Source organism: Ochotona princeps, chromosome 10 (assembly GCF_030435755.1).
Source record: "Ochotona princeps isolate mOchPri1 chromosome 10, mOchPri1.hap1, whole genome shotgun sequence".
In the NCBI taxonomy this organism is placed as follows: domain Eukaryota; kingdom Metazoa; phylum Chordata; class Mammalia; order Lagomorpha; family Ochotonidae; genus Ochotona; species Ochotona princeps.
This window is the reverse complement of record NC_080841.1, coordinates 71,823,431-71,841,230: the sequence shown is the minus strand read 5'-3', so window position 1 is coordinate 71,841,230 and position 17,800 is coordinate 71,823,431. Positions and strand designations below refer to the sequence as shown.

Here is a 17,800-nt window from a genome sequence, read left to right as displayed (position 1 = left end):
TAACCCAGTAAAATTTATGAGATCTACAGGGGATACTGATGAAAGACAGTATATATATATATATAAATTCCCTTGAATCTGAGAGCAGTTTTGCTTCCAGGATCAAGCTGAAACCACAAACAGGCCAGGCAGTACTTAAAGATCGTCAGGGACTGCCTTGAAGCGGCTGCTGGTGTGTCTTCAGCTCCGGCACAGCCAGAAGCGTGGGTCGCCTGGGCTGGAAATGGAACTCTGTGGCACTTACATGGGGACCATGCGCATCTGTGCAACAGAAGGAAGAAGCACATCTACACCACGAGGTCAGCGTTTAAGGACACACCATGTTTTAGTGACCGCGAGGGAGGCATGCGTTAACCAACGGTAGGTCACCCTGCTGCATTCCGAGCGGCAGTCCTACGCATCCACGCACGAGGTCCGCTCACCAAGGACACAGGACAAGGCGGATACCTACCTGTTGGTGGTGCTTTTCGATTTCCAGGATCCGATCGTAGAGAACGCTGAAGAGATTTAAAGACTGCTCCTTTAGCTGGTCCTCAAACTTCAACTGCAGCAGCTGTTTGAGGAACCCAAAATCCAGCTGGATGGATTCGACCATCTAAAAATCAGAAAATACACATCATTGGAGACAGGGAGTAGTTGTGGTTCTGTGCAAAGAATCTGGGTGCCTGACCGCGGGCCTGCCCTGCCTCTTCTGATTATCTTTCAGATACTGCGCACACTGGGGAATTCTAGTCATTCTGTTCTAATGGTAGCTGAGCATTCCAAATGACAGTTAATCTGCCACGCTAAGATGTGCTAATAGAGGAAGACAAAGTTCGCAGTGTTTTGCTTCCATATAGAAATGAGATTTCTGGGCCCGGCGGCATGGCCTAGCGGCTAAAGTCCTCGCCTTGAAAGCCCCGGGATCCCATATGGGCGCCGGTTCTAATCCCGGCAGCTCCACTTCCCATCCAGCTCCCTGCTTGTGGCCTGGGAAAGCAGTCGAGGACGGACCAATGCATTGGGACCCCGCACCCACGTGGGAGACCCGGAAGAGGTTCCTGGTTCCCGGCATCGGATTGGCGCGCACCAGCCCGTTGCGGCTCACTTGGGGAGTGAAACATCGGACGGAAGATCTTCCTCTCTGTCTCTCCTCCTCTCTGTATATCCGGCTTTCCAATAATAATAAAATCTTTAAAAAAAAAAAAAAGAAATGAGATTTCTGCACTGAAAAGTAGGAATCTTTTATCATACCACAAAGACTAGGTGAGGATTCACTTGAAGATGTGGATTTCAGATCAGAAAATACAGGCAGGGATCTGTTGCCTGTGTATTTATTTTTTTAGAAAAATAACCTATTCTTCATTTGTTTGTATGTACTTGAAAGACAAAAGAGAAAGGGAGACAGAGAGAGAGAATCTTCCATCCGCTAGTACATTTCCCAAATGCCCACAACATCTCCAGCAGGGGCCAGGCCAGAACCAGAAGCCTGGAACTTGAGCTCCCAGCCTGAGCATGAGCAGGAAGCTGGACCAAAAGCGGAGCCAGGACTCAAGGCCAGGCCTGGTGAGAGCGGATGTGGGCATCTTAACCTCTGCCAGTGTGCTTTTTTATTATCCCTGATCTGATCCAACTACAGAGAGTCATGGGTCTAACCAGCAACGCTCCCCTTGCGAATTCTGCAAATGGGATCTAACCGCATTCAGCGTGGGCTTTGATACCAGATGTGTTGGCATCTTGGGAAGAATTCCCCGTCAGTACTCTTACATCATGTGGAAGGTCTTCTTTTGCAGTTATGTGACAATATTTGTGTTAGAGGTCCCAGAGGGAGAAGAACCAAGAAGAGGAACTCTAAAGTCAACCTCAGAACTCAGACCAAATATCTGACATGCCCTGGGAACATACACTTGGGGTCGATTACAAGCAGCCCAGCTGGAGGTGAAGAAACTAAATCAAATGGTTTGTGCATTAAAATAAAAACAGTGACAGTCTCCAGGGGAACATATCAGAGACCAGACCATAACATTTGCAACATAATCTGAATTATCTGTTAGTCAAAAAAAGGAAACTACGATGCATTCTCAAGAAAACCGATGACTGAGACCAATTCCAATTTTACCAAAATGTTGGTATTCCCAAGAAACGATTTTAAAGCAACTGTTATAACTATGCATGCTGGAGTGAAGAAAAATATGGTTGGGATAAACAGAGACAAAAAAAAAAAAGAAACAGAAATAGAAACCATGATAAAGAAAACAAACTCTAGATTTAACTCTTGAGTTATCTGAAACTAAAACTTCACTGGAAGTATTTGAAGTAATAAAGATGGCAGGAAAAAGGGTTTGTAAGCTTGAAGATCAACAGAAGTATAATTTTAAAATTATACAAACTTACGCAGGTATGTGGCATAATAACAGTTTGTTAAAATGCTACTTGGGACGCCCACATCAGATGCCATAGTGTGTGGATTCAGACGCTGGCTCTGTTGGCAATGCCAGCTTCCTGCTGATGCGCACCCTGGGAGGCATCAGGTGGTGGCTTAAGCACTTGAGCCTCCTCCATTCACACAGGAGATTAGGATTGAATTCTGGCCTCCAAGCTTTAAAATATATTTATTTGAAAAAGTGACAGATTGAATAAAAAAAAAAAGAGAGAGAGAAAGAGAGGGAAACCTTCCATCTATTAGTTTGTTCCTCAGATAGCCACAGCAGCAGGGGCTGGGTCAGGCTGAGCAGGGTAGGGAGGGGAGGGGAGGAAAGGAATGAGGAAGGAAAGAAGGAAGAAAGGAGCGAAGGAAGGAAGGGAGGGAGAGGGAAGGAGGGAGGGAAAGGGAAGGAGGGAGGGAGAGGGAAGGAGGGAGGTCCAGAACAAGTGACAAAGGTCAGGTGCAGCGACTCTTCACAAAAGTTTCCATCTTAAATCCTCCTAATGGAAACTCAGTCAACGAAGCACCTGGCTACCAGGGGAGATGATAATAGACTTCTCTTCTGACAGCTGTCTTCATAAAACAAGCCACAATTTAACAAGCATGTGAAGAAAACACCCTTAAGAGGTACCAGGAGGAGAGTAATGTGGTGTGATCTGTATGCAGGGGCAATTTGGCAGTGACCTTCATCATGACTCATGCACACATCCTCTGACTCACTTCAAACACTGCTGCACACAAAGCCACTGGCCCACGAGCAGAGGCAGACAATTCCTCCAAGCCAAAGATGGGAGGCCGAGAGAGGGAGAGACAGCCTAATCAATGGTGTGCGTCTGGGGCAGAACCAGGAGTCTGTGTTGCCAGGACAGGACAATCCTCTCAAGGGACAGTGGAGCGAAAGCTCCCCAAAGCAAGGCATGCCGGAGCATCTACAGGGAGGCGCTCCAGCATGGGAGAGGGTCTCCCAAAGACTCTTGAGAGCTAATGGACACGAGGTGGGCTCCTCCTTGATAACTAAGAAAGATCTGATGGAAAGAGGTCACACGGTAGAGGTCTAGTAAAGCTCTGTGGTGATTAACCTAGCATGGCGCTCTCTCTCTCTCTCTCTCTCTCTCTCTCTCCCCCTGTATCACATATGCTTTAATGAATTTCAAAGTATCAGAGAAAAATGCTCAGGAATGTCAAAAGCTAACCGAATATTTCACCAAACAAGGTGACATGCATAGGCATGCCACATCATGACCTAATTCATGATCTAAATCACAGATGTTTTAGCTATGGAAAAACACAATCGTTCATCAGCTTGGTTGGTCAAAGCTGTCAAAGTTAAAATTTACATTTTAACCAATTTAATTCCGTCAATGAAAGAGACAGGAAGGCTAAACATATCTGAAAATCATGTCAGAATTGACAAGTAGATCCAGAATTACCTGCAGTAACTTCCGTGTAGATGAACTCAACTCCTTTACTGGCAAAATTTCAGTGTGGTCTGTTTGGGTGGCATGGTCTGTGGTGAAAAAGCCAACCTTTAAATCATCAGAAATGTTATACCTGGAAAGAAGAGAGAAGACAAAGGTGTTCAGTGCACTTCACATCACAGATACTTCCTTAGAAATGTCCGTGAACATGCATGGCTGGGGGTAAGTCCTGTTGTCAATCACACAGGGCTGGCATGGTGGCATACTGCCTTGAGCCACCACCTGTGACTCTGGCATGTGATATGAGAACTGCACTGTGTCCCGGCTGCTCCATTTCCTATCCTGCTAATGTGGCTGGAGAGGCAGCCGAAGAGGGCCCCAGTGTTTGAGTCCCTGCCACCCACGTGGGTGACCAGGAGGCAGTTCCTGACTCCTGGTGAGGGCCTGACCCTTGCTCTGGCCATTGTGGCCATTTAAGGAAGGAAAGCACATATGGGAGATCTATCTATCTCTTAACTCTGCCTTTCACATAACTAACTAAATAAATCTTAGGTGATGACAGAAACCATTCTAAGGGGCTGGTGGGGTGAGGAATCCTTTAGCATGTGGTCTTGGCCCAGAGGCCGAGCAGCAACTCGAGCAGTGTTCTGAACAACTTTAAGCAGGAGGCTGTGACCGGCCAGTCCCCTGGGACTGTGGCAGCTGGCTCTGTGACGCCAATCCTATGTTCACTTTCCTGAATACAATCCTGGTGAGTCCCTTCTCTTTCCAGCTTATGTAGTGCTATTTCTTGTGCTAAAATGGGGGAGGGAGGTGATGCAAGGTCAGCTGTTCGAACTGCAAAATCAGGACAGAGACTTGATCCAGTGAGGTCTGAGAGGTGGGACTGGAGCAAGAAGGCAGTATGCCCTGGGAAGGAAATTCTCCCAGGAGGTTTTGATTCCTTAAGCTCAAGTTCAACCCAAGTGCTGTCTTTTCTGCCTCCTGCCTCGTGGTGTGAACACTGTGGCTGCACCTGCCACGACCAGCCTCTGCCACATGCCAGACTATGGAGGGCTGCTGTGCCATGCCCCTTCAAACTGTAAGCTGAAATGAATCCTTTTTTTTTTTCTTTAACAAGGAAACTCTGCTCCAGTCCCGAAGCTAGCAGTCAGGATGGAGGTCTCCAGGATGACCACACGGGGTTCTGGAACAATCTCTGAGAGAACACAGCAGACCACGGCCACCTTCATGGAACATTCCCATTTTGTTTGTCTTGTCCACAGTCATTCTCCCATACATGTTCATTGCCGTATTCCAGAGATAGCATGTCACATGACTGCCTGACAGCCCAAAGCCAGAGACAGCTAAGCCAGGTTTGGAAAAGGCTTGCCAATAGAAAGACAATGATATTCCTCTCATAAAATCTTTGAAAAATATAGTTACTTTTTTTAGTGTGTCATTTCTATGAACACACAGCTGGTTTGGTATTTTAAGAATTAATTCAGGGCATTTTTCCCACGCCGGTGAGCTGGCTGGGTGGTCTTGGGCAGCCCCTGGAGGCCTGAAGATGAGGGTTTGGAGGGAGGACTAGGGCATAGTGCTGGTGGGCATGTGGGGACCTGGGAGCTCACCTCTAGGAAGGTGACATGAATCTGGGGATTTCTTCATGTGCTTGGTCCTGGGCAAGGGAGGAAAGTAGAGGAGAGAGCCAAAGGTTAGCATGCTGCCCCTGGTGTGCTGGTGGACCAGGCCTGGAGAACCTCAATGAGCCTAAATCTTAGGTGTGTGGAAGGGCAAGGCACCAGGCCAGCTCATGTGCCAGGAGCTTGGAACTCTGATGGGCATGCAGAGCTCTTGACCAGCACACTACCCACGGGGCTTCCAAAGACTGGGCTGGAGAACCCACGCACTCCTGGGCACAAAGATTGTGGATCAACTAAGGAAAGGAGCAAGGAGATATGGGGCAGAGAGGACTGTCCTGGGAGTACCTTGCAGGTAAGGAATGACTCCTGAGGAACTCCTAACAACAAGGCCACTGTGCTTGCAGGTAAGCAAAGGGGACTGAGATCTAGTGGTTTGGAGGGGAGCAACCAGAAGAACTTCATGGGTCAGACCAATACACCAGCCCACATAGGAGATTGGAACTGGGTTTGTTAGCATGGAGCATTGGTGACCACCGCATGCCAGCCCACACAAAACTAGGGTTAGTGCGTGTCTAGCATGGCTAGATCCCAGTACCTGAATGTCAGAACAGGACAGAGGTCACATTACGCTTGGCCATGATACTAACCAGCACATGAGAGAGCCAGGGCCAGGAGTAGATTCTGTGGGGGATGTGTGGGCCCAATTCTGTGGAACTACAAGTCCCACTGATTGGCGTGAGAATTGAGGTGGCGATGGGCTGAGCTAGGTGTTAACAGGGAACCTGCTGACAGTCACAGGTATTGAGGCTAGGAACAATGGGCAGGTGCAGGCTGCAGGTCCAAGCTGCAGCACCCGCATGAGCATCATAAACACAGTGTGGGGCAGGCTGGGCTGCAACATTCACCAGCTCATACACAGGCCAGGACAGAGGGGATGGGCTATGCCAGGCAAGGGCCTAAGTACCCACTAGCATGTCTGAGATCTCGGTATGGGAGTGGGCTATGCAGGGGAATTTGGATGGGCTTTGCCACAGCATCAGCTGACAGATGCTGGCAGAGGCAGCAAATTCTGTCAAGCTGAACTGCAGAACCACCTGAAGAATATGGGATCCAGGAAGAGAGTGGGACCAGTAGGGAAACAGTGGGCACCTCCCTCTTGGGTTGCCACCCTTACTGGTGAGCATTAGAACCAGGATTAGAGGCAAGCATGGCTAGACAGAGAATGGCACCCACCAGCACCAGTATGGAATGGTGGGGCTGGTTGGATTGAACTAGCCTTCAATGTCCATTGACATGTATGAGAGATGAATGGGATGTGGGACAGACTGGACCAGTCTGCTATGCATACTAGCAAACACGGGAACCAGGGCAGGAGGCGGGCCTGGTGGGGGTTATTGCAGTTCACTCCGACTAGGCTGCAGCTCCCACTAGTTTACATGAAGGCCGAGTGTGCAGTGGACAGGATTGCGCTGGGGTGCAATACCCATTAGTTTGCATAGAAGACAGGGCTGGAGACAGCAATCTTAACTACCAGTGTATGAGTAGGCTGGTTTGGGCGACAGACTGTGCTGGACTCTGTATTGACAAGCACATACAGGTGTCAGGTCTGGGATCACATCAGATGAGGTTTTTTTGGGAGATGCCCCCAGCTGAACCGCTGGACCGAGAACCCCAACCATGGAGAGAAGTGCAGGTTCCATGGTCTGACTGTGGAGTGTATGTGTCAGAGCTGGGCCTCCTCAGTGGCTTAGATGGAGGAGTGGACAGCATATCCAGGTGCACATGGAGGATATGCAGTACATTGCAATCTGCAGAGGATACTTGATACCATGACAGAGGCCGGAGGACAGAACAAATCGATCAACTACCCCAGCCAGTGTTGGCAGTGAATATCAGGGCAAATGGATACTCTAAGATGGACTATGTCAACTAGTGGAGTCTGGAGAGATTTCATCGTGGTTGGAATGGCAAGATTAGCAGCAATTCAGAACTAGTGAACTACCAAAACCACTTGAGCAGGACCCTTGGAGCATACCCCACATCGAGGAGCCTGGGATGGGTGGGAGGCTGGGTGTGGCTTCTCCCCTTATCTCCTCCCTTCCCCCAGATACAGGAATGAAAAAGAGAATGTGAAAATAATGGTCTCACCCACTTTCCTCTAGCCCTTGACCATTCACACCCTACTCAACTATGTAAAAATCATCAAAAATAAAATTTTTTTAAAATTAATTCATACAGACATATGCTTAAGATCTTTTCAGCCCCTGATAGGGAAAATTGATACTTGCTGGGGCAAGCAGATATGAACAAAGAAGTTATGTCTCTTTTGAAGTTGTCAGTAACTTCTTTTTAATTTATCTATTTTATTACTTTATAATACAGTTCCATGGGCTCTGGGATTTCCCTTCCCCATCCCTAAACCTCCCCCTCCCCACATATCATATTATAGTATATCATATTATAGTATAGGCCTTCATAATCAGTCATAAGTCCATAATTCTGTTAGTTAAGTTTGTCCTGACATTGTAGGTATGGACAATGGCAGCAAGTCCATCATACTATTGTAAAGATATATTTAACAGTTTTATTGGCTTTTCCTTTAAAGGGATGTATAGTAACTGTGTAATAGAGACTATCACATCCAGATGTGAAGATACAATACAGTATGCATCTCTACTTTCAAGTCAAAGATGGACTACCAATAATTTTTTAAAGAATATGGTGAGATTCTAAAACCAAAACACCCAAAACCTGCATCTTTGAGTACAATCTGATACCATCATCCCGTGTCTGATTTTCAAACAGTATTTCTGAAAACTGTGAACAGAGCAGGAGCATGTAGTGTGTAAATGCTTCCTATAACAATCCAGGAACAACAACAAGGAAAATTTTCTGGATGCACTTTCTCTGTCCATTTGATCAAAACATTGCATAGCTAACTGTTTCTAAACTGTCAGCTAACAGACTTTTCAGCACACCCTCAGGACAGGATGTTGGGGCAAGCATTGTGGTACAGGCATCCATATGGGTGCTAATTCGAGTCCTGGCTGCTCCACTTCTGATCCAGCTCCCTGCTAATGTGCCTGGGAATGCACTGGAACTCTTTGGGCCCCTGCACCCACAAAGGGAGAGTGAGTTGAAGCCCCTGGATCCAGCCTTTGGTCTGGCCAATGCATGATGTGGCCATTTGGGAAGCAAAACAGCAGATAAAAGACCCCCCCCCCCGCCAACTATGCCTTCCAAATAAATAAATATTAAAAAAAAAAAATTCGTGTTCTCTCCTCCTTTCTGCTGATCACCTGGAGCAGGACCAGACAGGGGCAAGCTCCTCAGCAGAGTTCCCCAGAGGACCCAAGGGAGTGTGAACGCATGCCCAGCACCAAGCACAAGTCCAGTAATGGCCTAAGTTCAACAGGCAGCCCCACGGCAGGGCACATCCTTGGCTGGGTTAAGAGGACTTCAGGGCAGGTATACTGAGTCCTTTTTCTATTTGGGAGACCTCAGAGGAGAGGTCTCTTTGATGACTCTGCCCATTGCCAAGTATGGAAGTAACACCAGCAACTGCCACAAAAACCCAGTGACCCCAGGAAGGGGGTAGGCCAGAGGGCAGAGCAATGCCCCTCACGTGAGCTTCCAGACAAGGCACAAGTGAGTTTGCCTCAAGACTTGGTGCAGCTGTTAATTCCACCGACCCTGAAACGCGCACACTTCTGGTTTCCCTGAAATGTCAGCAAGTACCTGTGCCACCACGTGCTGGCAGTTCCCATCCACCACAGCTAAAAGCATCCTGATTCACCCTAAGCCATGTGACCCTGGGCAGGTTACTCAGCCTGCCAGCACTGAGAAGATGAGGACCCGTTCCGGGGGTTAATGAAAAGAGAAGTGTGTTAAGGCTTAGATGGCCCATCGTGGCCTTGGAGAAACGTCGCCTGGTTACTGGGGCTGAGGTGGTTACTGGGGCAATGATAACCATCCACAGTCACTACTGCACTGCGGAAATGTCATCGTGTTTTTACTGAGTTTGGAGACAACTTGCAGAGTATATGTGTAGATAGCTACACTCAACTAAGGCTGACTACGTTTCAATGGAGAAAAGCAAAACTTAATACTCAAAATAGGGATGTGTGGAATCAACCGTACTAAACGTCCAGTGGCCCATCCACACCCTCACCAGCATTTATCATGGGGACATCATTTGTCAACCTCTTTATCCAGAGGGGAGGGAGCTCCATTAACGGACATCATGATTTCCACGCATGTTTCTGGTGCTTTTCCATAGATCCATACTTTTCAGACCCAGTCTAATTTGCTTTAAGGAGCTTCTGTTTTTTTCTCCCCTCTCACCAACAGTGCTGCTTGGGCAGGGCAACCTCCGCGGCCCCTGATTATCCCTTTCTGCAAAAGCGAGGAATGCGGAGCCTACTCTACCCACAGGCCATTTCTCGGGGTGTACCTCGGCTCTGGGCAGCCCTGCAGGGTGAGGTAATGTCTGCCACCTACCAACAAGCGCGGGTGGATCCTTCAAGCCCAGGGCGCCTCTCTGTGGTGTGTGACCCCATGTGTGTGTTACCTCAGGCATGAATGGCGCCCTGTGAGTTCCCCCCAAGTAGGACTTGGGAACACGGGGATCCACACGATGACATTCACTCTCTAGCCAGGGCTTGTGCTGTACTGGTGATGTCCTTCATCTCGACCAGGGCTCTTGTGTCTTCTGCCAAGGGCCCTGGGACAAGAGCGGGAAAACCCATTGGCTTGTACGTAAGGGAAAATCTCAGACACTTCGTGGTCCTTGGCAAGTAACTGGCTCTTCAAATCCTCCAAATAGTGCATGAGACAGAACTAAAATAAAGCCTTCTATTTCCAAAGGAAACATCCTGCCTCATTTAGAGAATTCTGCCCGCATTTGCCAAAGTCATCATCACCTCCCGAGGTTTCATCTTGTTAGTCTCCCACGGCCATTGCCTCTCAGGATACCTCGCTAAAGTCCAGGTTGCACCACTATCCTTTTAGAAAGGACCCTATAAGAACCACGGCTCCCGAGTGTTAAATTCCATCTCCTGATTCCGGCCACATGCCCTAAGTCCAAAGAGATTGGTACAAGCCTCACACATTTAACAGATAACAACCCAGCACCTACTGTTTCATCAGGCACTTCTGGGCATCCAGAACAGTAGCAGCCAAAGCAAGCTTCCATGTTCCTGTCCACGTGCATACCAATGAGACGGACACTTGTTTGGTTAAACAGGTAAGTAAAAAGTATTCTGCATTTATTCTGAGACAGTGGTGAGCTCCATCTCTCACCATACACCCCGAGTTTCAAGTCTCAGACTCCTACTGTTCAGGGGGGATCCTTAGCAAGGGTTTGGTCCCTCCACACCTGTGGAAATCAGTCACATCCCTTTGCCTTCCCTTGCCTTTCTTTCTCATGCAGGAGCCAGTGAGGTGGTTCATACATGGAAGTCAGGCCGAGAAGACCAGCGGGCACTCACACGGAGGATGTGACCTCTGGGAGGCCAGGCAACAGCACCAGGTGGGGGAGAGCAAGGCCAGGTGACTGTGGACTGTGAGTCAATCAGCAAATGCGCTGAAGAGGACAGGAATCCAAGATGACCAGTTCTAGAAAAGTAGGAGCTAGGAAGCAGCGTGACGGGGTGGGAGGGACACCAGCAATGCTGGGGCTGCTCCAAGGATACCCGTGGAGCCACAGCCTGCAGATGCTCACGTGCTTGGCATAAACGGCATGCTGGGACAAGCACCTGCCACGGGTGTCATGAGGTCCTCTGGGACTCCAGCAGCCCTAGGATGTCTGGCTCCTCGGCTCCCGAATCCAGCTTCCTGCTGCCATGCATCCTAGCAGGCAGCAGGGGAAGGCTCCAGTGCTGTGTGGGGAACTCGGACTGCATTCCCGGTCCTCTGCTTTAGCCGCAACTCCATCCAGTGTGTGCCTGCCTGCTCTCCTCCCTGCGCCAGCTCTTCTTCAACTCAATAAAATTGATAAAATTAAACTTGATCTTAGCCAAAAGGCCAAGAAGTTATAAAACTGAGAAAATTAAAACCACCACGGTGTGGTGTCTATGATCCATGCATATCTTTTGGCATTACAGCCAGAGAGCATATGATGTCTCACACAATGTTAACATTATGTCAAAAGCTGTTAACATGGGTCTGGCACAGTAGCCTAGTAGCTAAAGTCCTCACCTTGTATGTGCCAGGATCCCATGTAGGCACCGGTTCTAACCCCAGTGGTCCCACTTCCCATCCAGCTTCCTGCTTGTGGCCTGGGAAAGCAGTCAAGGATGGCCCAAAGCCTTGGGACCCTGCACCCATGTGGGAGACCCGGAAAGACTCCTGGCTCCTGGCTTTGGATCAGCTCAGCTCTGGCTTTTGCGGCCACTTGGGGAGTGAATCATCAGATAGAAGATCTTCCTCTCTGTCTCTCCTCTCTGTATATCTGACTTTAAATAAAAATAGGTAAATCTTTTTAAAAAAGGTTGTTAACACTGCATTTTTTAATCAAGTTCAATACATGAATGGTTATTAAAAATATACTAAGTCCATGGTTAGCTAAATCACAGACACAGAATTCACACAGAAGGCCAAGTGTCGCACTAGACATACCTATAGACACCCAGTTACAGGTGTGTCCATATGTTCATGTACACGTATCACATGTATGTGTGCACACATTTATACATTTTTAGAAGAGTATGACTTAGTTACATGAAAGCTGGAATGACAGCAGGACCAAGAGAGGGAGAGCTCCCACATCCTGATTCACTCCCCCAGACCTTAGCAACAGCCAGAAGGCCAAACCCCATCAGCCAAGAATTCTAGCCAGGTCTCCCACGTGGGCGTCACGAATCCAACCGTTTGGGCTATCTGTGCTGCCTGCCAAGGTCAGGATGAGCAGGAAGCTGGAGGCATGACCCAGGCCAGGAGCCATGCCCGGGCACTGCAGTGTGGGTCACAGGTGTCTAACCGGCATCTCAGTGCCACACCAGTGCCCATCCCGCTTAGATTTCCATACATGAAAGGGGGCTAAAGCACTGCTCCCCCAGGAATAGCAAGCACACCTTGGTAGGGTTGTTGAGTCCCAGCTGCCTCACTTTCAACCCAGCTCCTCCCTAATGCACCTGGGAAATCAGCAAGAGACAGCTCAAGTTCATGGGTTCCTACCACCCACATGGGAGACCGGGGTGCAGTTCCTGACTCCTGGCTTCAGCCTGGCCGTCGTGACCATCTGGGAAGTGAGTTAGCAGATGGAAGATGTGTGTGTGTGTGTGCCTTTTAAATGAATACATCTTCTTTTTAAGGAGAAACATTATGGAAAATCAGTAAGAACAGAAGATTCAAGGTTGAGGGGATATGGGAGTTCTTTGTCTTATTTTGGTAACCTTTCTCTAAATTCGAAATTTTTTTTCAAAATAAATCACTTGCAAGTCAAAGGAATTCTTCATTAGAGGACCAGTTAGAAGGTTCTGAGTTTACCCAGAACTATCATTGCTGTCTTAGGCCTTAAATAATAACATGAAAGTCTGAAAGTAACATCTACGCTAGTTCTTGCTGGCATTTTGGGAGTGAACCAGCAGAGGGGTGATTCTCTCTCTCTCTCTCCAAATGATGAAATGAAAACAAACTATTTCTTCAAGGTCACATCATTAGGCTGAAGTGGCCGATTCCTCCTGTGGCTCCTTGTTGAGGGCAGCCCTAACTTCGTGCAATGGCTCCTTCAGAATCCACAGGCGAGATGAGGGTTCTTTCCCCAGCTTTTCCCTTCAGATTCCAGATGCCTCTCGCAGCAGACAACAATCCTGCTGCCTCCTGCAGAAACCCCCATCACAACAAATGAGCTAAGTAGCTCCCACACAGGCCTTATTTATAGTCTCGGCAATTCTATTTCTGAACAGCAGGTTGGTTGGTACCCATGAAACAAGGTCTCTCAGGAAGAAAGCAATTATGATTTGTAATGAATTAGATACAAAATTAGCATGCTAAAGGATGACAGAAAACAGTCATGGATACGCATTATTCATAGTGTGATGACACTTGATACAGCATCCTAGAATAGGCCATGCTAACAGGTGCCTGACAATGCATTAGGCAACCAAGACAGGTCCGGGCTGTGCTATGATTTCACTGCTGGGGGTTAAAGAATAGGCCATGCTCAGACCCCAGCACCGTCTGGTGTCCTGGAGGACCAGGGTAGATGTGGGATGGACTAGGCTAGGGCTTAATCCCTACTGAACCATGTGTGAGCCGTATGTGGGTATGGACGAGCTGTGGCTGGGCTGAAATATCAACAGCAATAACCAGCTTGAGTTGAAAGCCAGTCAGGAAAAGCCACTGTTCCTGCTAGGATAGGAGGTGAACTGAGTAGAGCTGGCTCATGGACCCCTTGGTATGAGCAAAATCTGGCCTTGAGAGGGGTTCTGATGGAGGAGCCTGGGCAACTCCTCTGGCAGGACACAGACCCAGCAGGTAAGCACAAGAAGCAAGATAGGAAACAGCCCAGAATAGGCCATGGAAAGTTTCCCACTGGCATACATTTGGCATGGGTCAGGGGCAGACCAGGGTGAATCAGTACACGTCATCCACTGGCAAATCTGAACACCAGAACAGAGTATAGGTCAGGCCAGGTCCGGTCGCGACAAAAACCAGTCCACAATATGGAATGCCAGGGTGAGGTTGCCCGTGCCAGATGTGACCGCAGCAGCCCATCCAGCATGCGTGGAAACCAGGAAGGGAGGGGGCAGAGCCGGCAGGGGGAATAAGTGGGTGGTTCCCTTGCTGGACAGCTACTCCCACTGGACAGGGTGAGCTGGGATGGGAGCAGACCAGATTAGGCAGGGCTACAACACCTGTGCGCCTCATGTGGACTAGATCAGGGAAAAGCCAGGCTGGGCTGATTGTTCCTACTGGTGCAAACAAAATTAGAGTGGGTGAGGGTTGTTTGGGCTTAGCCACAGCATCAGCTGGCAGAAGCTGGCACTGGGGGCTAATTCTGTCAAGTCAAACCACAGAACCACCTGAAGAGTGCATAATCTGGGAGTGAGAAAGACCTGGGAGGGAAATAGTGGGCTCCCCCGCTTGGGTTACCACTACCACGGGAGGGCTCGAAAACTAGGACAGGGGCTGGGGTGGCTAGACAGAGAGGCACTCAACAACATCTGTGAGGGCTGGATAGTTGAGCTGGTTAGATGGAACTAAGCTTTGATACCCATTGACATGTACGAGAGCCAAACAGGATGTGGGACAGACTGGACTAGTCTGCTACACATACTGGAAAACCAGGGTAGGGGGGCACCTGGTGGGGGTTATTGTGGGTCGCTCTGACTAGGCTGTAGCTCTCCCTGGTTTGTGCGAGGGCCGAGTATGTGCTGGGCAGAACCAGGCTGGACTGCAACACCCATTGGTTCCAGTGGAAGTCGGGACTGAAAACAGAACCAACCTAGCAATTGCAACCACCAGCTGATCGGGGTGATGGACTGTGCTGCGCCCTGTGCTTGCTAGTACACACAAGAATCTGGTCTGGGAACACCTCAGACAAAGTTTCTTTGGGGATCTCCCCAGTCGAAATGCCGGACTCAGAACCCTAACCAAGAAAAGACAGAAGACAGAACAAGTCAATCAACCTCCTCAGCTATATGTTGGCAGCAAAATACTGGCAAATGGAGACTCTATGATGGACTATGTCAATCAGTGGATTCTTCAACAACCTCATCGTGCTCTGAGTGGAGAGATTGGCAGCAATTCATAACTGGTGAACTATCAAAACCACTTAAGCAAGTATCTCAGAGCATGCCCCACATCCGGGACCTGGGGTGGATGGGAGACTGGTGGGGCTTCTTCCTCAATATCCCTCTTTACCTCAGATACATGAAAGAAACAATATGGAAATAACAGTCTTACCCACTTCCCTATAGCCCTTGAACCTTTTTACGCTAATTAAGTAAATATTGTCAAAAATACAATAAAAATTTTAAAAAAAGAATAGGCCATGCTAACAGGTGCCTGACAATGCATTAAGCAACCAAGACAGGTCAGGCTATGCTTTCACTGCTGGGTGTTAAATGGGGAGAGGACTATGTGACAGGTGAATTGCTCGGGACGGGCCTGTCCCTTTTCTGCACACTCCCTTCCTGGTCCACCTCACCCAGTCTCCCAGCTTAAGACACCATTTCTGGGTCAATCAATCCCAAACTAATACACAGCCAAGCCAGACCTCTCTTCTGACGCTCAGGCTCTTGACATCAACCATGGCTCTCTAACAGCCACTGAGGACACATCATGTCCCAAAGTATGCTGACAGTACTCCCCCCAGACAGGCCTGTGAGCAGTAACTCCATTCCTCCAAGTAGCTGGGGGAAAAAAAACAAACATAAAAATCTCAGAGACCTCCTTCCTCCAGATCTGTTCTGTCCTTTCTGTAGCATGAGTCTGGGGTCTGACGTCTTGTTGCATAGCATCCGCTGGTAGCACCTCTCACACGTAAGTGCAATGGTCCCCGGTCTGGCTGCCCTTGTCCGATCTACTATGAAAGTGAGTCAGACAGCATCGTCCCTCTGTCCAAGCCCTTACACCCTCCTGAGGTCCGCACAACGCCCTCCTCCACTACAGGGCAGCCTGGATCTGAGCTTTACTGCTCACCCACTCCCGCTCCTGCTCCAGCCACACAGCTCCCCTTGCTGTGCCTCAGACACCAGGCACCCTGCTGTTCCTTTTCTGGTCCTCCCTGCAGTTGACCTGCTGACCTAGTGGATCATGGGGTCACTGACCTTGAGGTGTTCTGTAGCTCTATCACAGATCCTAGGATCTCCAGCCGCTCCCACAAGCCCAGCTCCCTTGCTGCCCCCCAGCACTGTGGGTATACAATTCACACCCATGTCCCCATAGGTCCCAGATCCAGTCTACACACATTATATGAGCACCTGGCACTGGGCATCTTTCTAGCTGGGTGCTCTCCCAAGAAATGCCAAGGAATCCAGGGCACCAAGTCTGCCAGGCGAGTCAACCTCCAGAACAGGTTAGACACACACGCTCGTGGTGTCCACCCACCCCTGCTTCGCTCTCATGGTGCTTCATCGTCACTGTTAAAACAAGCCCTGAGTGAGGCTGAGCCCAGCTGGCACTGTCTCCCAGAGGGCCTTTCTGCTCATCCTGTTGTTCTCTGCCACAAGGGGCTCCGGGCCAGCCCACCTGCACCAGCAGACCTTTGGTCTAAACAGGCAAGTGTGAGGGCACATTGAGGTAGTGAGCTAAGCTACCACCTACCATACTGGCATCCTCTATGAACCTGCCAGGTTCAAGTTCTAGCTGTTGCGTTTCGCATACAGCTCCCTGCTAACCACCTAGAGATGGGCCAAGTGCTTGCTTGGGTCTTGCACCCACGTGGAGGATGGCTTTGGTCTGGCTCAACTCCACCCTAGCGACCATTTCAGGGAGTAAACCAGCAGGTGGAAGCTCGGATTTCCCTCAGAGTTCACGCCACAATCCTAACCCCAAGTGACGGGTTCCAGGAGGTCGGGGACCTGTCAGACGCCGGAGCTGGATCACCTGGGGATGGCCCTGAATTCTTCAAGCTTGGCCTCCAGGGATTCGACTGTCTCCTCGGACTCCTCCTCCTCTGCCTCCATGCCAGCGCACACACGCACTTGCCTCCCGGGCTGGCTTCCCGCTGCCAAGCGCCCAGCCCCCCAGGGAGCTGGCGCCCACACGCTGCGTCTCTCCGTCGCCCAGGCAACTCCCAGGCCCGCAAGGCGCGAGAGGCGGCGTGAGGGGCGGAGTTTGTGGGCGTGGGGCGGGGCGTAGGTGAGCGTGGAGCGAGCGGGCTTGAGGTGAGGCGCGAGAGGATTGGGTCGGAGCTGAGTCAGGGGGCGGAGCTTGTAGGCGTGGGGCGGGGCGTAGGTGAGCATAAGCGAGGTAAGCGGGTTTGAGGTGAGGCGCGAAAGGATGCGGAGCTGAGTTAGGGGGCAGAGCTTGTGGGCGTGAGGTGGGGCGGGGCGTAGGTGAGCGTGGAGCGAGCGGGCTTGAGGTGAGGCGCGAGAGGATTGGGTCAGAGCTGAGCTAGGGGGCGGAGCTTGTGGGCGTGAGGTGGGGCGGGGCGTAGGTGAGCGTGGAGCGAGCGGGCTTGAGGTGAGACGCGAGAGGATTGGGTCGGACCTGAGTTAGGGGGCGGAGCTTGTGGGCGTAGGGCGGGGCGTCGGTGAGCGTGTGAGGCGAGCGGGCTTGAGGTGAGGTGCGAGACGGGGCGGAGCTGAGTCAGGCGCGGCGCTTCGGGGACGGGGGCGGGGCGTAAGAGAGCCGAGGCCTAGGCGGGCAGGAGGCCAGGCTTGAGCTGGGGGCGGGGCTTGTGG

At 50.0% G+C, this 17,800-nt stretch overlaps 1 protein-coding gene across 1 annotated transcript in view; it reads right to left on the bottom strand.

The window, feature by feature from the left end:
• The window catches only part of C10H10orf67 (chromosome 10 C10orf67 homolog), a 123,357-nt gene extending 106,255 nt beyond the window's left edge, over positions 1-17,102 (bottom strand). Inside the window, exons 1-3 of the mRNA XM_058668907.1 lie at positions 17,001-17,102; positions 3,835-3,955; positions 452-595 (exon numbers count right to left, since the gene is read on the bottom strand). Of these exons, the coding sequence (XP_058524890.1) occupies positions 452-595; positions 3,835-3,955; positions 17,001-17,080 (345 nt within the window). The 5' untranslated portion in view covers positions 17,081-17,102. The remainder of the gene's footprint in view (positions 1-451; positions 596-3,834; positions 3,956-17,000) is intronic.
• Between the last annotated feature and the right edge of the window lie 698 nt (positions 17,103-17,800).